Source organism: Protomyctophum parallelum, assembly GCF_964188405.1.
Source record: "Protomyctophum parallelum genome assembly, chromosome: 19".
Lineage (NCBI taxonomy): Eukaryota > Metazoa > Chordata > Actinopteri > Myctophiformes > Myctophidae > Protomyctophum > Protomyctophum parallelum.
The window spans coordinates 33,306,405-33,328,107 of record NC_139717.1 but is presented as its reverse complement, the minus strand read 5'-3'; the positions used below and the strand labels follow the sequence as shown (position 1 = coordinate 33,328,107).

At 42.2% G+C, this 21,703-nt stretch overlaps 3 protein-coding genes across 4 annotated transcripts in view; 2 read left to right on the top strand and 1 right to left on the bottom strand.

Moving 5' to 3' along the window:
* fam49a (family with sequence similarity 49 member A) overlaps nucleotides 1-5,132 on the top strand; it is a 45,327-nt gene extending 40,195 nt beyond the window's left edge. For both annotated transcript variants that reach the window (XM_083790719.1, XM_083790720.1), the window contains exons 9-12: nucleotides 65-144; nucleotides 681-807; nucleotides 966-1,036; nucleotides 1,714-5,132. In XM_083790719.1, coding sequence (XP_083646845.1) covers nucleotides 65-144; nucleotides 681-807; nucleotides 966-1,036; nucleotides 1,714-1,777 — 342 coding nt within the window. In that variant the 3' untranslated portion in view covers nucleotides 1,778-5,132. The remainder of the gene's footprint in view (nucleotides 1-64; nucleotides 145-680; nucleotides 808-965; nucleotides 1,037-1,713) is intronic.
* fbxo16 (F-box protein 16) lies at nucleotides 4,081-9,940 on the bottom strand (the record flags this gene model as incomplete). The annotated part of the gene is made up of 8 exons (XM_083790574.1): nucleotides 4,081-4,103; nucleotides 5,789-6,059; nucleotides 6,521-6,638; nucleotides 7,253-7,518; nucleotides 7,845-8,009; nucleotides 8,572-8,778; nucleotides 9,150-9,185; nucleotides 9,845-9,940. 8 exons carry the CDS (start codon nucleotides 9,938-9,940, stop codon nucleotides 4,081-4,083), a joined length of 1,182 nt encoding a protein of 393 aa, XP_083646700.1.
* Nucleotides 9,941-11,299: 1,359 nt separating this feature from the next.
* Nucleotides 11,300-21,703, top strand: part of fzd3a (frizzled class receptor 3a) — a 30,120-nt gene continuing 19,716 nt past the window's right edge. The window contains exons 1-2 of the mRNA XM_083790055.1: nucleotides 11,300-11,409; nucleotides 12,448-13,130. Of these exons, the coding sequence (XP_083646181.1) occupies nucleotides 12,930-13,130 (201 nt within the window). The 5' untranslated portion in view covers nucleotides 11,300-11,409; nucleotides 12,448-12,929. The remainder of the gene's footprint in view (nucleotides 11,410-12,447; nucleotides 13,131-21,703) is intronic.

The following is a 21,703-nucleotide window of genomic DNA, read 5'->3' as shown; positions in this document are numbered from 1 at the left end:
ATGACAAGCCCAGATACACTTATGGTTCATGTGGTTAATAACATGTCCGGTGGTTTGTCTGCAGAATAAGACTCTTCCTCTGGAGAACACAACAGACTGCCTCAGCACCATGGCCAGTGTGTGTAAAGTCATGCTGGAGACACCGTGAGTCAACTTCTAACTGTACTCACATACCCCTATCAAACATGTCTTACACCACTTGGCGTATTGTTTACAACTTAAAGCCTATTTTATACTCTTTTATGGTACTTTTATACCTATTTTATGTCTTATGAACAGTGTATTTGAAAATAGCACATCTACAAGCTCACATCGGGTGTTGTGAGTTTATAGATGTGCTATTTCTTTTATTTCTTCTTACCTAAATAGGGATGTCAGGTTGAAAGGGATTCAATAAATATAATAAAAATGTCCTTTAAAAAAAAAAAAGAACGTGATTCAAATAAAACTTTATTTTTTATAGCACATTTAAAACAGCCCAAGGCTGACCAAAGTGCTGAACATGGTCAAAGAACAAAACAATTCAAAGCATTGATACAAAATAAACCAATGACAAAAATATGCATTAACAGAACAAATAATATATATGCAGTGTTAAGACAGGTAGATGCTCTGTGTTCACTGTATAGTCTCTCTGTCTCTGTCTCTCTCTCTCCCTCTCTCTCTCTCTCTCTCTCTAGGGAGTATACGAGTCGGTTCAACAGTGAGGACACCTTGCTATTCTGTATGAGGGTCATGGTTGGAGTCATCATACTTTATGACCATGTCCATCCCAACGGAGCCTTCAATAAGTCGTCTAAAATAGATGTAAGATTTACGCACACGCGCGTGCACACACACAAATAAACATACAATTTAATTTAGTCCATCCAAAAACTAAAGCTAAGCTAAACCTGTTTTATTATTTATTTTGTCACGGCTCTGTTCATTTTGTTGAAGTTGATGCATTTCCTCTTTGTTGTCAGATGAAAGGCTGCATCAAGGTGTTGAAGGAGCAGCCAGCAGACAATGTAGAAGGCCTTCTAAACGCCCTCAAGTAGGTTCTTCTTCAACCTTCCTTTTGAATCGCTTCAGCTTTATATACTTATAGCTAAAATAGCCGAAGCATTGCAAAATTGTGGCACATTGGCACATTGTGACGTTGCATATCTTATATTTTCGCTACTTGGTGTTTTGTCAGGTTAGGACGAGGGTGTCACTAGAAACATGTTGCCAACATGCGCTCATCTCTTTTTTTTAAGTGGCTCATAAAAGTTCAAATATAATGAGTAGAAACTTTGAAGTAGCACCATTCGTCACTGTGCTTTTAGTTTGGTCTGCATACAGTTGATTTAAAGGTATATTTAGTTAGTTATTATGACTGGATATGTTATTATTAGTTATTCATTTGTCTATTTATTAATTAGTTATCTATTAGTTAATTAATTAGTTTATCTATTAATTATTAATTTGTCTATTGTTTATTAAACTGTAATAGTGCAGTGGTCAATAGGTCACATTCCTAAAAGTTGTGAGCTTGTAGATGTGCTATTCTTGCAGAATGTCCACCCCAGAATGGGGACGCTAGTATTCATGTGGATAACCAAGAGTACAGCGGTAGAGCTTGGCGCTTGCCCCTGTAGCGACGCATCTCGTGCTCTCAAACTATGTGGAGGTTGCAGGTGTTGAGTTTAGGTTCGTTCTGATCTGAGCATTGCTTTTCTTTGTATTTAGATTCACCACAAAACACCTGAACGACGAATCCACACCGAAGAACATTCGAACAATGCTCCAGTAACACACTTCCTTTTTTATATATATATATATATTAATAAACATGAAGAGGATCGATTTACTGACCTCAGAAAGATGTATATGTTTACATTATTTAAAGAAAACAAAAGACTCGATGTTAATACTTGTGTGTATTTACATAGTCATTCTCTCCAAGTCTCTGAAACCCACAGAACATGTACCATTTCCATAGCAAAAACAAAAACTGTTTGCCGAAGCACATACCTAACTTACCCTCAGCCTTATATACACACACAACTTGCACGCCAATTCTATGAATGAGGAGTTGAGTGTGATGACAAATGTCCATCAAAACAAGTTAAACATAATATATAGCATAATACCAACACATTCTTCTTAAAATGATTGTGGGGGAAATGGCTTGGAGTGAGACAATTTACTATAGTTCTGATTTTAATAGTGATTTAGCGATTAAAGGGTGACTGAGTTATCTTGAAACAAGTTTCAGTGAATTAGCTTGTTAACAACATGACACTTATTTTCTAAAGAAAATTCATGTTGGATTTATTGTCTGCCGCGTTTGTGTCACCGGCATGTTGCACTCTTTCCGGCTGTTGGGTTCGACTTTTTAGAGCAAGCCCCCTGCCATCCAGCTCCTGTTCAAAACAATCAAACATACCTACCGCTATTATTATGTGATAAAGGTTGTCTGTCATGCCATTGCTAGTTTGCAAATTAAATGTTACCAATCAGTTGATGTCAGTTTGTTGTGTATTGGGTAGAGGCTGTGATGACGGAAGAGGTGGCAGCCTACTGTATAATATGTGCGCCGCGACAAATGTATCTACCAACCAAAAGTTTTTTCTTTTGTTGTATGGCAAAGCTCAGAGTGATGAATTTAAGTGTTGTGTCTGGTTTAAAGTATGTGCGTATTCTTCCTCTCTTCGTCGTGCGTGTGGCTTTTGTATCTAACAAGATAAAAAGTTATTTCCAAAATACACAAGCTTTAATTCTGAATAAATTCCTATCGTATGAGCAAAAAAGAATACCATGTTTTGTGAACTCTGCTCAGGTAGGGATTTGAAATTGTGATGAATGGTGTTCCATAATGTGTGTTCTTTTTTTTTTAAACCACTTAAACCCTCTATCTCTTAGAGGGAATTCTCTTAACCAAAAAAATAGCCGATCTACCGATCGGCTATTTTTGGCTAATGTTCCCCCCAGAATGGATGCTGGGGTTAGGCCCCTTTGAAAGATTTTAATTTTTCAGGAAGGGGAACTAACAAATAAGTAATTCCTCGTTTCCAAAGCAGGGGCCAAATGGCCAATCGGGGCATACATATTATTATGTCACTTTATTTTATACCCCCAAAATGCCTTTGAGTCTTTTCATTCAGCTTTTATATGATCTGTTCAATGATCTGTTGTCTCTGTCTATTGTCTCTGGTACCATTGTTGTTTTTTTCTGCACCATATAGAACCATAAGTCGCTGTTTTCTGCTGTGTTTTGGTTTCTTGTGACTGAATGACATACTGTACAGAGTCGACTTAGCTGTGAATTCTACCAAACCATCCACAGCAACCATGTGTCGCAGTCGAGTTTTGTCCATATTTTACATTGTGAGAGGTCGCTCATAGTGCCAGTTCAGCACACAGTGACTTGCCATGATTGATCAGGTGCCGTATAACCCCTAGGAAAGATAAGGCAGCTGACCAACCAGGGCAAGCTTATCACCCTCTTGGTTCTTTTCACTCCACTCACTCAGGGTAAATAAAGGATATATATATACTGTAGATATGCCCTTCATTATAACTCAAGGTTGCTCTAATGGAGCTCTCCATGAATAAATAATGACCTTTAACAAAATTTTGCAGAATCAGACAATCTCATTATTATTCACTGTCGTACTTTTACATTCATCAGCATATTGTGCTTCAATATTGCTTTTGTAAGTCTCATATTCTAATTAATGAATGGCAAATGCAGAGACAAAAGACAGGAACTCATTTGTATTCAAAGAACCGTCTGGCGGCAACAGCAAATCAAACAACTGAAACCATTTTGTATTAAGTGAGTATGAGTATCCATTAGAATAACACTTGTGTCTCTCAACCAAGGTAGTGATTTGAGGCAGAGGGATAGAAAGGCTCTTGTTGGCACAAATCATTCAGTGCAGTTGCAGTACTGGTACAGTATATATAGAGATGGGTGAAGCTTCACCGCTCATCCATCACTGGAGATCAATCAATCGTAATTGAGTTACTGGGTTCCAAAGAACACCAAATTGGAGATGGATGTATACCTTTAAAATAAATTAAAACGGGGAGTAGGGGACGAAACAAAGGTCACCGACCAGCTCCCAGATTAGCTGGCAGGCATGGCAGACACAGGCAATACAATAATGTCTTTTTTGGACCAATAATATTTCTCGTCTAGAATGAACTTGCGTGGCCAATCAACGTTAGACAGTGTCATCTATCCACAATACAGGCTACATTTTGAACCAATTGCTTATAATCAGTGGTGTAGGAACTACATTGCAGTCTACCAGCTGCCTTAAATCCTTAAGTTTTAGAATAAATTAAACATTATTGTAAACTGGCAAATAATGGGACTAACCTTCTACATTTGTAACATGGATATATCATCGGTGTCGCAGTTTCAGTTGAATAGTGACGTCTGCTTCAATTGAGCTTTATATTGTATTTCACCCCATAAGCCATATAATGGAACACACTCTGCCTTGTACCCTGCTCACATTTGCTACTAATGCATCAGTTATCTACCATTCATTTTAGATAGGCATGTTGATTGTTCATTTTTGTGATCATCCTGGTATTTAGTAATATATTGTGTGAGCGCCATACTTGTTTTGTTTTTTTGGATGCAATTGTTTTTTATATGCAATGAATGAATACTGTACACGTGGACTATGTGAGATGTAAAGAGAGTGTACGTATGATATTGATAGTGTACATCCACTGACTGAAGTGATTCCCAGAGTTGCAATTAGTGAGGAAAAAGTCTCTTTCAACTTGGTCGGTCACGGTTGAAGAACCCATGCTTTCTGTTATGGCCGTGGCCAATTTATGCTCTTTTGTACGACAGTGTTGCGTACCACAAATGGCTTATCTACAGGTTCACATGTCCCATCCGTGATGCGTTGTGAGCTTGTGTAGTAGATGGGCTATGACTGTCATGTGCGTGACAACACCGTACGACAAAGTATACATCCTGCTATATGCTACTGTGTAACATTCAGCATGCAAGCAGCTGTGTTGTGTGTTTTTTTTTTAATGTCTGATGATTCGATGTTCAAGAATTGCATTGGCTTTGTATTGCATATTGGATGGGATGTGTGGACTGACAAATAAAAGTGGTACATTTCTTACATGGACATGGTTCTTTTGGCTTAATTTTACAGTAAGTATTAAACAAGTCTTCATAATGATCCATTTAGGAAAACATCAAAACCAGATCATTCACTCGCTCTCAAATACAGAAATATACAACAAGCAAGGACAAGCTATAGTAGTATCAAGTTAAATGTGACATAAGTGATATCCTTTTGTTAAAATAAGTCTTAGAAATATGCTTCAAGTAGCCAATCTATTTGCATTACTCATGAGTCGTATACTGAAGTTCCAAGTCAAGATAATTAACCTAATGAATCACTCTTCATTCAGAACACTGCCACAGTTGAACATTTTCAAGTAGATAGTAGTCCTCCTAGGTGTGTTGTAGTTCTGAAATCCTCCTGAGGGGGGCAATGTGACTCACTCCTCATTTTGGTTAGAAGAGGCATGCAATATCCATGGCTGGCATTCAAACAGTGGAGTACCTGAGACCAGGAGATATTTAGGCCATTAGCAGGAAGTCACATCTCCTAATTGGCACGGGTAGAAAGCAACTAATTTCCAATGACTTTTAGGTTATTTTACTCGCGTAGCCTTTTCTCGATTATTAGATTAATCGAAAAAGTAATCAGCTAAGAAAATGACATAGTTGCAGCCCTTCTTTCAATATACAAGTATGCACTGTGTGTAGTCTTACTGGGAGCTGTGCGATGTGAGCGCAATGATGCCCTCAGTCCCTCCGCACTCAGCCGAGGCACTGCTGACCTCACTGGCCCCGGGTGTATCCCAGCATTCCACTGGGCTGAGCACACCAGGCTCCTTGCCGTGTCCTTGGTCATGGGATAGTCCAGACTGCGAGTGGCCCAGTCAGGTCTGCTCTGGATGTGATAATGTTGATGATGATGAAGAGGAGGCTGGGAGGGTGGTGCGGGGCTCGAGCTGGAGCTGAGATCAAGGGACAGAGTCATCTGAGAGAGGAGAAAAGAAGAACAATTACATGTATTAGATGGGTACATTCATTTGCAGTCATCAGAACAATATATTAACTCAAAGCCAATTTGAAATGTCTGAGGTACTGTAAGTGAATGAAAAACACTCCTACTCCCTTAAAAACACACCCAATGAAAGCACTACAGAGACTGAAATGTTTATTGCATATTCAATGTGCCCTTTCTTTCAACTCCCCCCCCCGTCTCCACCGTCATCATTATTATGTTGGTCTTCCTTTGTCCTCCATCATCCTCCATCCTGTGTGGAACTCGTAATTAGCATTAATTTCCCTGTAATGGCTCGACCATAATGCACACACAGTGCATTATGCAGGTATTGCTGCTGGTATCTCTGGGGAGTTCCCCTGCAGAGTCAGGTAATGGGGGGTCTCTCTGTTAGTCAGGTTATCATCATAATGGATGTAGGAGTGCTGGTTTACCAGTGACTTTGCTTTGCGTAGTTTATAATTGGCCTCCGACAAGGTTTTTTTCCTTGTGTTGTCTGGCTCAGCTCTGTTGGTTGTGGTGGTGGGGGCTGCATATCTGCTTCTCATTTGCCTGAGGAGGGAGATTTTTGAGCTGGTGAGTGGTGCAACTAGGGGAAACAATTCTCATTATATGCAGCAATAAAGCATTAATGAGGTTCGATTTGTGGGAGGTGGAAACAAAACAAAAAGCAGGGGAGATCCACTTAAGCCCATATTAACACTCATACAAGAAATAGCTGAAAAGAAGCAGGGATAAAACATCTCCACCGGCAATACAAATGGATAACCGACCCCCCCACAGCAAATCAAACCCTGGAGGTACAGTAATTGCTGCACAATTAAACGCAATATAAACAAAATCTGTAAGTTACCGTATTTTTTATCATCAGTGAAGTGTGCTTTGGATAGAGTATCAAACCGATACATTCTTCACACAAGTGAGAACAGTTTTTCTTTTGCTTAGCAGGCAGCTAATGGGGACATTTTCCTAAAGGTAACAATTAATCCAATAACTACTCATTTCCCGTCACACTGCCATTTCTACACTCTTGAATAGCCAATACAATCTCCAATTGAGACTGAGGACGTTACTGTGTGTTCAAAGTGGTATAAAACAAAACAGCAATAAAATCAAATGTATCAACTGAAAGGGGAGATTATCAGACCTGAGGGAAGTGGTCTTACTGTGCTTGTTCATTGGGGTCCATGTTGGCCAGGTAGTTGAAGCGCAGGGTGTCTTTGGGGTGTCTGTCGGCATCTCTCCAGGGTGGCAGTCCAGTGGGGGGCTTCCCTGTCCCTGCCCCTAAGCCCCTCCCAGGGGTGCTCCTGCCTCGATGGGTGGCAGGTGCTGAACGCACTACGCTACTGGAGGCTGGTTCAGCCGCTTCTGGCCGTGTGCTGCTAATGGCTGTCACCTCTGGAACCACAAACTGCTGCTTTGCAGAAGGGGTCTGGAAAAATTAAAACCCCACAAAGAGTCTCACTCACACAAATATATGTGGTGATACTGCTATTTCTGACACTGGCAAGCAAAGATTTAATTGATTATAAAATCAAATTATCAAAAATTGATGAGGACGTGTTGTAAGCTTGTAAACTAGCTTCTTTTTTTTCGTAACCATTGTATGATGTGGTTAGTCAGACTAATATATTTAGTCAAAAAACAGAATAAAGGGGTTCTTGATTATTCAATTAATTGAACAAAAAAGTAATCAGAACTTAAGTATAGCTAAGAAGATAATGGATATTTACAATCCCACTAGTTTCATCTCCAGACCTGAGGTTTGTTGATCCACAGTCCCTGTACCATCTCTATGTAATGTCTCTTCCAGACACCCTGCTCAAACGGCGTCGGGGAGAAGCTGATGCACCAGCCCAGCCTCAGACACTTGGACATCCACAGCTGGTCCAACTCCACTATAGCCTTCCAGTGCCAACTCACCTGCACACACACACGCACACGCACACGCACACGCACACGCACACGCACATTTAACATCTTTATTTGCATTCACATTCATTTTACAAGAAATTCTACAAGTGCTTCAGGATACAGATCACGGGTACAGAAAGCATCGCCTTCTCCATATATGGTGACTGCCAATTATTGCAGACACTGAACAGAATTTAGCCGATGCCTTAGCTCACGGCTTGGTCATGCCTGCAATCTGCAGGCCCCTCACGACTGATTTATGGACATACCGAGGCTTCCAAATATGAACACAAGTAGTTTACATTTGTAGCCAAGCTGTATAATAGCATCCTTAAGACGCTGGTACTTAAGCACCATGGTAAGGAATGCCTCTTCCAGACTGTGGTCAAATGTACATGCCACTTCCAAAATGGTCACTTCTCTACTGTCTTCATCAACACACACACACACAGCCGAGTCATTCTCACACCCAAATTCTTTCCTATTCTTATTGATTACAGTTTACAAATACATTGATACCCCCATCACTAGTAAAAGTACAAATACCTCCACCTTTGAAGCAGATCAGTACCTGGGCACAGCGGCAGAGGCTCCGGGGGTCCAAGAAGGAGAACAGGTAGAGGGAGAGGACTCTGGGTAGCAGGCAGGTGAAGTCTGCGGCCTCCTGGGGCAGTCTGCTGCTCACACTGTGGTCCAGGTACCTGAGCTGGCCCACAGAACACCTGGACAGGAAGTCCTCCAACACGGCCTTCCTCTGGCTGTCAGACCACTTGTCAAACTGAGATGAAGGAAGACAGAATGTTCATCTTCAAGTGAGTTCATTCATAGAATGCCGTACAACTGTTCGCCAGAAATATGATTTTTGTTCTTGCTTTTTCTTCTTCTTTTTTCAGTGAGCATATAAGACATCAATTAAAAGCCTTTACTTGACAGATGCTAAGAGCCTAAGAACCTGGGAGGCCCAAAACCACCTGGAGCAGAACTGTGACACAAGAGCTGGAACAGATGAAGCTGTCATGGGGAGAGGCGCAACATGCTGCCAGGGATCGAATGCAACGGAGAGCGCTCATTGAAGCCTTATACCCACGACGAAGAGGAGTGTAAGTAAGTAAGACAGATGCTATTTCTGAATATGTGCTTTTGACTTACCCACTTTTCCAAAAGGTTTCGTCTCTCCATGAATACCTGAGGAAGAAGTGTCAACTGTTGTTAGTTAAAGTTCCCACAATATCATGAACATTATAATGAAGGAATTATATTGTGAATGCTTAATGGCAAAACAAGTGAAAAGTTATGGGACAATTTTAAAAGTCTTTCATTTCATTGCTAATGCATGGCGAGAATAAAAAAGGACACGGTCGCCAATGCCCTGCAACACAACGCGTTTTTTACATTTTTATTCTTGCCATGCATTAGCCATTAAAATAAAGCCTTTTCATTTCCTGTGCCTTGGTCTTTTTGTGCCATTTCCCTTGTTTGAGATTTTTCACTCTTTGCTAAAAATATGTGCTCCTTTCTCTCTCTCTCTCTCTCTCTCTCTCTCTTTTTTTTTTTCTTCTTTTCTTATTTGTTTTAACCATGCTGCATTCAACCACACTATCATTCCTGCTTACTGTATGTTGTTGCATGTTGTTGATTAGTATTTTTATGGACAAACAAGTGGCCGTATTTTGGACATTGTTCTTAGAATCTAAGTAATACTAACATTTTCCAAATTGTCCAAACATTTAGAGAATATTGTGAGCTGGTAGATTGTCTAATTTAGCTTTTTGTCATGAGATGAATTATATAGGACTTAAGTGGATAAAAGCAAAGAGTGATACAATGCCAGATGACTGACTTACATAGTTGTTGGACAGCTGGTGGTTGAGAGGAGTCCAGGCACTCATCTTGGTCTGCATCTTTGCAGAGCTCAGAGATGTTCTGGGTGCGAGTGGCATACTTCTGTTCTACAGAGGTGATTGAGGTAGATCACAGTGTAGTGTTTTCCCTAAACACGTACATATAGAATGCATTGAAATGAACTAACAAACTAAAACGTTTTAAAACAATGAAGAATGTAGTTGTACCATGCTTTGTTATTTTATGTGTCTGCGGCTCTACACTCATCAGCTTTGTTATGATTAAAGAATACCGGTAGGCAGAAACATACATGCAACACACAATACTATATGACTTCATTGACTTGATCATTGATGTGTACATTTCTGAAAGCAAAGTTGTCTCATTCAACTCACCATCTGTTCTTCTTATCTACAAAGTCATGCCTACAGATCATGGCACTGATGGCAGGCATATGCACATGATCGATCCTCAGTCTCAGATGCACTGTGCAAGAACTGTTTCTGAGGCTTCCTCTTTTCCCACTTTGACTTTACCACTAAACAGTTTACATGTTACCATAGTGACGTCGTTGAGCGCTTGCGCCATTGACTGCCCTCCCTCCCAGAGTCCCCCCTATTCTCGTAGTCATCTGGCGCTAATGCGTTGTCCCAATGTCCGGAGTGACAACACTGCCTTGAGCGACAACCGTCTGCTGGGACCATAATGCCCGGCTGCTCACACAGGGGGGCGCTGCAGTATAACCCACATTAGGATACTACTATAGCCTCTACTACAGTGATTCTCAACCTTTTTGCATTAGGTCACATGACCTCCTACTTATTTTTTAATAAACTGTTCATTTGTGCGTGCACTGCAAATGGAAATGGGCAGGGTCCAAACTCCATTAGGTCCCCGGACCCGCCGCCGGAACCAGTGTAGAGTAGATGAGATTACTACATTACAGGCCTACACCATGTGTGACTCATGGTGTGAATGCTGACAACTGTGTTGTTACTGATAACATATCAGTGATAGATAGGCAGTAACATTTGTTGTCGACGGGCTGTTAGGTTGTAACATTGTTGTTGGCGGGCTGTTTCTGCCTGGATATGAAGTGCTTTGTAGCCTACGGACGCCATTAATGAAAAATGTATGATGACAGTAATTGCCAGTAGCTATGTTCTCATTGCGATGTTAAGTTTAGGCCTAAATAGTGCTTACTTGGGAGCATAGCTTGCTTGGGAGTTGGACTATATAAGCCTATAGCCTAAACCTCAATGCTGGCCTAAATGTGTACATTTTAGAACTGAACTGTGTAGTCACTGCAGTCAGACAACAAACTATATATAGGCTACTACTTTCTCCATAGATTAACGTTTTTACTTTCAATAGCCATGCTCGTCCACGATGCGCGGCCGCGCGGAACGGGGACATCGTAAACCTGCTGTGAGAACTGAAGAGAGAGAGGAGGAGGAGGAGGAGGTGTGGGTGGGTCATTCACTCATTGTTATTTGTTACCAAGTCGAGGAGCAGCGAAGACCCCGCACGCAGCCAGCCCCACGTGAATGTTCTACAAAATATCAAGGTAAAGTTCCTTTATAGAATATAGAAATTAACGCGTTTCACAAAGCGGACATTTTGCGTATTAATCGCCACAGTCGCTCTTTGGAATCAGCGTGTAAATGAAAGCAGCGGAGCCGCCGGTCGGGACGTGGATATAGACGAGCTTCCATACGGCTACTATCGGCACACACACGAACTAACCGTCATCTTTTGTTCCGCTACGTTTTGCATGACATTATTTTAGGCTATCGGGGCCTCAATGTTTATCTCTGTACGCGCATTTGATCGAGCAGATGATGAGCCGACAGCTATGACCGATAGATAGGACACAATTTCACCTGTGATGATTCATTCATACATGATCCATAGTAGTTACACGTTTCACACGAGCGCTTTAATTCGTGAATTGCCCGGCAGCAGCAGCGGTCCGTGAACAGGAATAGCCAGCACGCCCATAACATTACGCACAGGTAATGGGCGCACTGAATAACCTTATATTTATATTAGCCTATATAATATAGGATATATTTATATACAGTGTTACGTGTATGCATATATTAGTCCTAACCATCAATTCAAATTTGGCTAATAATATTGCTTTGCTTATCAGCTTAAGGTTTTGTTGACTCAACCTTAAATGTATTCCAATCTACATTTTATATTTGACTTTATGGGTTATACAGTAGCCTATACTAGTCTGGCTAGGGTTATGCCATGGGTGTGTAGGCTACTGTAATGACTTGCAATCATTAATGCAATTAACCATGTATGATTTTTAAGCTGTGAGCAGAATAGTATATTAATTAATAATGTTTAGTCATTAATCCATATCACCACCCACCCTAACAGACCATGAAAGCAATTACCAACCCTCTTTAAACAGCAGCCCATTGTGGGTTGCTTTCTCAATCTAATTAGCTTATTACAATTATTATGAAATTGGTGTCATTTTCAGGTCAAGTACAACATACACCATATAGGGTATAGGCTATGTTGAATAACTGAAGAGACGTATTTTGCTATTTTTAAAATTAGATTTCTGTATGTATTATTTTTTCAGATCCCAGACCAAACATCATCTCACTCTGCATTTGTCTTCAATTCTCTGCCTCCATGGTCTTGGTCTGTCTCCAAGAAAACGAAGGCAGAAAAGTCCAATCTATATATTGCAACTACAAGGGACCTTCATAATTCTCAGTTGATGGAAACGTATTTTCTTCATTGGTGAATGAAAGTCTGCTGGTGATGGATGTGAACACCCTCAGCCATGGCCATCTTGGATTTTGCCTACCGACGATGTCGACGGTTTCTTTCTGATTCGAAGAGAAGGAGCGGTCACAGACTCGCCGCTACAGACGGCCCGTAAACCTGGTGTCCCGTCATCACCGTCGCTGAGCTCTGGTGAAACCAGCCTTTGGCCCTCGCTCTGCAGCGATTCCTGCTGAACAAAGCCGATGCTGTACCTTGGTACTGTACAATCGTCTCCCTGATCCCCTCCCTGGTGGTCTGGTCTGTACCCTGTGCTGTGCTGACCGACCCACCATGGGTCTCCTGTGGGTGCTGTCGGTGTCTATGCTCGCGGCGTGCGTGGCCATACCCATGGACGCAGCGGCAGGCAGCCACAGCACGTTCACCTGCGAGCCCATCACCCTGCGCATGTGCCAGGGGCTCCCATACAACGCCACCTTCATGCCCAACATTCTGAACCACTATGACCAGCAGACTGCAGCTCTCGCCATGGAGGTAAGGTTCTGAATGCTCACACAGGGAAAGCATGTGTTTTTCATATAAAGCCAAGATTCTGGTTGCCTGGGGGTTCAAGTCAGTAATGGTACACACACAGACCATAATATGTGCCTTGTGAGCTCCTGTCCGACTCCTCTTGCTCTCCTCTCTCTCTGTCCTGTCTCTCTAGTCTAGTCTACGCTGACCTCATCTCTATTCTGGGTCATAATAGGTAGACTTTCAGCTAAAATAGCTGATCCACAAAGTGATGTGTTCTGAGCTGTTGTGAATATGCCATGTCCAGTGAAGAGAAAGAGAGTTGGTGTACGGGGAAAAAAAAGGTGGGGACCAACTTAATTGCATATTGAATATTGGGTTTAAGACTGTTAAAACTATAGTTGGTGACCCAAATCGGCCCCCTGGCCTTTGGCATCCGATGGGCCTCTGCATATGCACAACTCAAATTTTAATGAGCTTGGGTCTCATGGGGAGAGAGTTTTCTTTTTTTGTATTTGGGTCCAAGCAGAAGTAGGTTAAGAAGCTTTAATGTTTGAGTCATAGACATGTGACTTGAGCCCTGAAACACAACACAAAGTGACAGTGTGCTGCTAAACAAAGACCGACCGTACATCCAAAAGTATTGCTGTTTTATCTTAAATATACAGGGTTTTCTGAAAATAGTGCCTTTAATTTTGTTTGGCATACTGTGACCTTTTCTGTTCCCCTTTTTCTTTTACTTGCTTTGTTGTTTTTTTTCTCTCTGTGACCTTTTCAGGCACCCCTATCTTCTTCTGAGTCGCTCACATTTTGCTTTATATAAGAACCGAAGGAACGTGACATTTGTTGTGGTCACAGACATTTTGTTTTGTATCTGTATTTGCCTGGGAGACGCTGGCCTATTCCTTTTCTCTCACTGACTCCCTCACTCAAACACACACGCGATCGAGTTAAAGGTCAAGGGTGTTTTCTTTGCTGTGCATTCTGCCCCATGGACATCCTGGTACCACTAGCACCGTAGCCGCCTAGATAACTTCACCTCACACCATGGTTAGCTGGCTTCTGCTATCCATCCATCCATCTTCAACCGCTTATCCGTAGTCGGGTCGCGGGGGTAACAGCTCCACCAGAGTGCTCCAGACTTCCCTCTCCAGAGCAACATTAGTGACTTCCTCCTGGGGGATTCCGAGACGCCTTGGTCTGCCCCGGGGTCTCCTCCCAGTGGGACGTGCGTCGAGGACCTCCCTAGGGAGGTGCCCGATAGGCATCCTAACCAGATGCCCGAACCACCTCAGCTGACTCCTTTCGTGCTAGCCTACTTTTCATATGGCTCATCTGGCCTCAGGGACTGTGAGCATATTTCCAAATCATTAAGTAGAAATTTAGATTTCTCTTGGAGAAACACTGTTGTGCTACAGTATATAAGGTAGCATCTTTTTATTCCAAAATGGTATCCAGTCCCGGTGAGCTTGTTGCAATGATGATGGTGATTTACAACATCTTCTAGACTCTAAAGTCTAGATAGATGTTGTAAATGTACAACTATTTCCCATTCCAAGTGTCTTGTCTTATATGTAATGCCAGCTCCGCTATTCCAAAGCCCCCTCAGATGCATATTAAATTATTTTCAGCAATGGTATAATATTTTTTTCGGTAGTTAGATTTTGTTGAGCTGGTCGTTTTGGAAGTAGCTCTCAAGTAAAAAAAAAAAAGTGTGGGCACCACTGATCTAGAGGCTGTTAAAATCAATGTCTCTAGTCTAAAACCTTTTACATAACAGGCTCAGGCTTTATAGCAGTCTGTGGCGACTTAACATGGCTTTCTTTACAACGGGCCGAAGTAAAGTTAGTAAACGCACCGCCAACAAGACGTGGCATTATTTTAGTTTCTCTTTGCTTCTGATAGAGTTAAGCCTGGATTCCTGAAATTATCCCACGTTTTATTGTCTCACTCCTGATTCTCATAGATTATCTATAGATTTACGGCTCATAGTGTTTGAATGTTGTAGTTTAGTGTTATCCTCTTTGAAACGTCGATGTAGGCATTTGAACTCAATCACGGAGCAGATGCATCACCTCGTTAGATTAATCCCAGATCTTTTATGTATGCAGGTCCCATGGACCAGCAGTTACTGGTCGACATGATACACATTTCCACGTCTTGTCTTTTTCTCTGTTTCTCTGTCCATCTCCCTTTCTGTCTGACTCTGTAGGTCTTTCACACTATTTGTCTATTCAGATTTATACTTGGTTGTGCACTGAAAATAACAGATGTACAAGCTCAATCTACGCACAGGGCATCACGCTGCTGCACGTGGTGAACTTGTAGATCGGCTATTTTAAATGCACGACACCTGCGTGCAAAGTATAACTCAGGCTTTTGTTTCCACCTGCCTCTGTTTGTGACTCTTCATCCGTACTTCAAAATATTTATTTGTTTACCCATCCGTCCATGTTATTTATTTGTTTACCCATCCGTCCATGTTTTCCTCATCTTATTTGTCTAAACTATTCATCCGAACTGATTTATCCATCCGTTATGTCCTCGTATTAATTTCCATTCACCCATCCATCCTTTTAGTCTATTCATCCCTATTGTATGCTGCCTTCCTCTCCCAGCTCTCCCCTCTGACCTCTGTGGTGTATGGTGTATGTCTGCCCGACCATCTGTGCCTGGCTCTGTGCTCAACTGTACTCCAGCTACACAGGGAGAGATGGAGGGAGGAGGAGTTTTGTGCCATTAAAATCCAGGGGTTATGTAACCCCTGTGAGCATGCATCACATTACACTATAACACGCATCTGTACTCACTGAGCCTGGCAGAGCAGAGGCGAGCAGCCTTTTATTCAGAGTGCACTGTACAAATAAGAGTGTTCCATGCAAAGATTCCATGCAAAATTAAAAGTTGTTTTTTAAATAGCCAACCTATAAGCAATGCGACGCGTCGAAAATGTTAAAAGAAATCATTTGAATGGCAGAGAGAAGGTTTTTTTTTTTTACCCCTTTACCTCCCAATTAAAAAGATTGTCATTATGCCAATTAATCCTCTGCATACTTATACTACTGCTACTGCTGTTTATCCTACTGGCTTACCTGCCAGTGAGGAGCCCCCACCGAGAGGACGTAGCTTCTCCATCCCACTCCTCCCGTTCAACTCAACAACAACCCACTGATAGGTGTCGCCCTAGCCTAGAGTATTGTGGAGCGACAAAGATCACCTTCCCCACCCGGCTTTCTTCCCCTGAACACGGGCCAATTGTGTTCATAATAGGGCAGGCGATCTGCTTACCCGAATGCACTGCGGTGCATTGTAATCTCTAGACTAGAGTCTAGACTCTGCGGTGGTGAACAGGTCCTTGACGGTACACTGCGACATTGTTACGGTGACAGTAGTTTTATTGTTTTATTTTATCATTATTATATCCAGTGAAGTGGTATGGGGACATTGGTGAATGAAGTTTTAGACTAAATTTCAAAACAGCGGAAAATATAAATATGGCAGGCTGTCGGCTGTCACCCGCTGTTTTATTTAATTTTTATTTAACCAGTAAAAACACATTGAGACTGAGTCTCTTTTACAAGTGGGAACTGGCCAAGAGGCAGAAATAAACTTACCCTTCAATGCTACATCGTACATGTCAAATTACACAATTGCTAATAATACATCCATGATACACCTCAACGAAACAAACTGTTATACCATGGCTGTGTAAGCTACTGTAATAACTTGCAATCATTAATACAGTTAACCAAACTATAGATGGTATCACCATAGTCCAATTGTTAAAACGCACTGTAAGGATTGGGAATAAGGATTGCAATGGCGGTTGTCAGTTGGTTGATCATTCTCCATTAAGGATGAACCCTATAGCCTATATAGGAGTGACCTCATCATCACCTTGCCTCTAGTGCCACTGTCAGACTAAAACGTCACCTTTGCACACAAGATATCTCATAATCTAAGGGTAATAAATAATCTATTGTTTCCAAATAATAGCAAATTCAGCTTTTTTGACAGTTGGTTTCAAATCACTTTTGTCTCGTTGGGTGTGAGGAACAGTACAGCCCCTAGGGGAGTGCTAGTGTAGCTTTTCGACTCTTGTTCGCATTGTTGGCCCTACGTCCCTGAGACATGTAATAACCCAATCCTGTGTTTTCGGACCAGGTTAGCTTTTTATGCCTGATTAAGAATTGTGGACACGCTAAACATAGAGAGGCGCCTCTGGTTTTAAACGCTGTTCACTTTGATTGGTCATGGACACACAATTAAGACTCTTTTAATGCTGAGAAGCGCTCATTGGGTTAGGAAACCAGAAAAAAGAAAAGAAAAAAACCAAATGGATTCCAAATCACAGACACTACGCCTCTCTCTGTCTCTCTCTCTCTCCTGCCGTTGTGTCACCAACAGCTCTCTCTCTAGACTAAGTCCATGAGAGAATTCAAAGCCCTTGAGAGGGAGAATGCAGCCAAATGAGAATTGACAGCCGATTTTAAAGGGAATTAAGTCTGCTGAATAGCCATGATAATGATGATGAATGCCTCGCACCATGGAGAGACCAGGACTTGGACGTGAACCAACGGCTGCCATTCTTGCACAGTTTCTGTCAAAACCCCCTGAAGTGGTGTCTCTCTGTTGAATGTGTTCTTTTTTTTCCAGGCCTATTGGTTTTCAAGAACACTTTTTGACGAGCCTGGGATAATTTGTCCATTTAAACACTACTAGAGTATCTTCGAGGGAAATTGAAAGTGTACTGATTGTCTGAATGGTGCCATTCAAATGATTATTTGTTTCATCTAGTGCTTTGGCACGATACATTTATGACTGCTGGCAACACAATGTGCATGCATGGAAATTCACTAATAGGCTTGATTTAAACACTGGCAGGATTTTCTTCTTGCCTCTTAAACTCTTTTGTTGCACAGATCTCCTCTTCTCATGGCTGTCTGAACATGGTGGAGCCACACAGAAAGATTTATTTACAAAAAGCAGGATTTTCTGTTGTGTAAATCCATGCCTTGTCTCTGACCGTTGAACGACCTCCTAGCTGAAGTGGGACAGCGGCCTCGCCGCCCCAGGGACTGTGGGGATGGGAATCTGCTATTTCTGTTTGCGGATTTGAGTGGTACACGGGGACAGGGAAATGGAGCATCAACCTCACCCCACCCCCTGTTTATTCTCCTTTAGTAATAAGTGCTGTTTTGAGTGGCACATGGGGAGAAGGAAAATAGGAGGATAGAACCTCCCTTGTATAGGTGTTGGTCTTGAATTGACTGAAGTGCTGTGGGGGACAGGAGAATAGACTGTGAGGGTGTACAAATGAAACCAAATCACAGTTCAATTAAAACTAAGGATTATAGAGGGATAGACCTTTATTGATGCCATGAGGGAAATTCAGTTGTCATGGCAGTACATAGTAAACGGGTAGTTGTGTGTGTGTGTGTGTGTGTGTGTGTGTGTGTGTGTGTGTGTGCTGATTACTAAATCCGGAGCATTCATTTTAACACTGAAAGTGAAACACTGAAGCTCTATTTTATAGTTGGGCTATTATAGTTTTAGCTATCTACAAGCTCACAATGTGCTGCATCTCGATGCATTGTGAGCTTGTAGGTCGGAATGTGAACATTTTTGAAAGGTTTTTTAAAACCTTTCCTATAATGACATCATGCTCAAAATAGGAACGAGAGGGTTAATGTGGTTAAATTACTGTAACACTGCGGATTTTACAGTTTTTTTGTGGTATGTGTGAGCTTTCATCCAGCCAGCTAGCATTAGCTGGGAAGCAGTATGTAGGCGTCATTTATGGTAAAATAGTTGTCAGTCATAACTGTGCTTACTTGTAATCAGGTCGCAGTGGGGATTGTGACTATATAGGTGATTGGAGGTTGTTCCGCACAAAATGATTCACCACTGTCGTGCATAAAACCAACGTCTGGCTTTTGAAATGACCTCATATGGTAGCCAAGTCTATGGACTTTATAGCAGACTTTGTTTATAGCAGTTAAACAAACAGTGCATGTGACGTCATGAGGCAGCCAGAGGTTTTCTATAATGAAAATCGATACCAAATGAGTAGCTTGTGAATATCGATATATTGATACTGAGTATTGATCTGCACATCATTCATTCTAACCCTCTTTAAAAACCTCTTCAATCATCAATAGGGAATGTGCAGAAGAGGTGGGAATAGAATAGAATGCATGGAAATTTAAGGTACATCAAGTAAAATACACTTTGTTTATCTATGTACTGTACATTAGTGCAAGTAAACCTCCACTATTAGTATTATTATTTATTTATTTTGCCTTTCTGCCTTTTATTGATAGTATCAAGTGAAGAGAGACAGGAAAGAGGGAGAGAGTGAAGGGGAGAGACATGCAGCAAAGGTCGTCATGAACGGGACTCGAACACGCAACGCGCTGTCAGGCCAAAGCCTACAGTACATGTGGCATGTGCCAGCGGGCGCCCACCTCCGCTCACATTATGACTATAGATTTGGCAAACACACCACGGTACAATGAGTTGTTTACAGTGGTAATTCTCCAGCAAGTGGATTGCCTTTGTTGTCAGCTCAGTGTGCACATGGCACCTGGCATATGGCCTGTAGCCCTACAGCCAGGGCACCACACTGAATAATGGACAACACCCCAAACCGCCATGCATGCCATGCGCTGCTCTGTGATCATTTACTTAACCACTTTAGACCTGTCTTCGCTGTTTTGGACATGACGTCATTTTATAGGTGAAAGGTTTCCAAATGTTTTTTATTTGATAGAGGCAGTTAACACGGAGACAGAGTTAGCAGTGGTTTTGAACCCTTTTCATGTCAAGGCCCGTTATTTATTCGGCATTTGAGCCACGGACGACCATTTGATGACATTTTAGTCTCTGACTTAGAATATGTTAATATGATGGTGGTTGAAGTGTTAGTACCATAGGAGAGACAACAGCCAAACGTTGATCAAAATAACAATTATTATACATTCTATAATTGTGTAGACTTCTTGTAAATTAAGTAATGCACATGTTAACAATAATAAAACGGGTCCATTTGGTTTCATTTTACACTCAAGAGATAAAGATCTATGTGTGTCCATTTGGATACCAAATCTCCATCATTTAGCTGGGGACCACCTGGAACATGGAACTATTGGAGTAGAGGAATGACAGGCAGTAAATGATCCGGCCAGGAATCAATCCGGGGCCTCGCTGGTACTTGATCCCATGTGGTACCTCTCGGCCATCGGTTCACCGTTTTCTGATATTTTCAATCATTGCGAAAGTGGCAGATCTACGAGCTTACAAATTGTTTATTTTTGTGTGTATATTAGGGCTTAAGTGGTTAATGTTCATCATGTCGCAGACAGCAGAGGATGTACACAGACAGGACAAAGGTTTAGTCCATGGTCTCTAAACGGCCCCCATTTACACCCGTTTTCCTTGTCGTTTGGGGTCATGTTATTATCTGCTTGTCTCAGGTTTACAGCAACTGCAGATAAAGCGTGTTCTGTTTCACAGCTGTTGTATAGGATAACCTAGTTACCCCACCCATGTGGTGTGAATAGATTTCTAAAGAGGCAAGGTGTGTGTGTGTGTGTGTGTGTGTGTGTGTGTGTGTGTGGTGCGTGCGTGCGTGTGTGCGCGTGTTTAAAATGCTGACTTGGCTCCCTCTTGGCTGTCAGTCTGTCAGACATGCTCAGTGCAGTGAGCAAAATCCACTGGTCAGTTTAAGAGCTAGCAAGTAGGCGGTAGACTAGTCTCATAAACACACATATGAACACACACACACACATACACATTGTGGTCTGATAAACCCTGCTCAGCGTGACCCGTGGCATAAAGCGACCTCTTGTTTTATTTAATGTCCAACACCATGTTTATTGGCCTCCAAGTCAATGAAGACAGTGAGTCCTTTTGCTGCACAACAACTATACTGTGTGTGTGTGTGTGTGTGTGTGTGTGTGTGTGTGTGTGTGTGTGTGTGTGTGTGTGTGTGTCCGGCCAGCCGTGTGCATTTGTTACACGCAATCAGTGCGCTTGGCTTTCAAACACTCCTTAGCGGATGAGTCGCTAAGGCCCATCCCTATTCCCTCCCTCTCTCTTCTATCTCTCTCTCTCTGTCTCTCTCTCTGTATTTCTCTCTCTCTCTCTTTTGTCCTTGCCCTCCCCCCTTACTCGAGGCATACCGGTTGCCCAGGAAACACTCCTGATTGTACTGCTAACAAAGGGAGGCAGGGGCTTTCTTGGCTGCCGGGAGGTGGTCCCCCTATGCCCCGCATGCTGACCTCCTCGAACCCTTGCTCCCTCCCTCCCCCCCACCTCTCCTCCCTGCTGATGCATCACCCGTCGCCATGGTGCAGAGGTGTAGAATGCAGAGAATTGGAGAACCCGAGAGGGGAGGGGGAATGAAGCAAGGGACGGATGGAGGGAGGGAGGCGATAGGCGAAGAGAAGCGAGGTGACTCAGATGCATTTATAGAAGAGTAGATCACTGGAGACCAGTTGGTTGTGATGGCCTTCATTGTGGATGATTCATCCATCACCGACCGGACTGCAGCGACCGGTGTCGACCACACTCTGCAAAGCTGGCTCTCATCA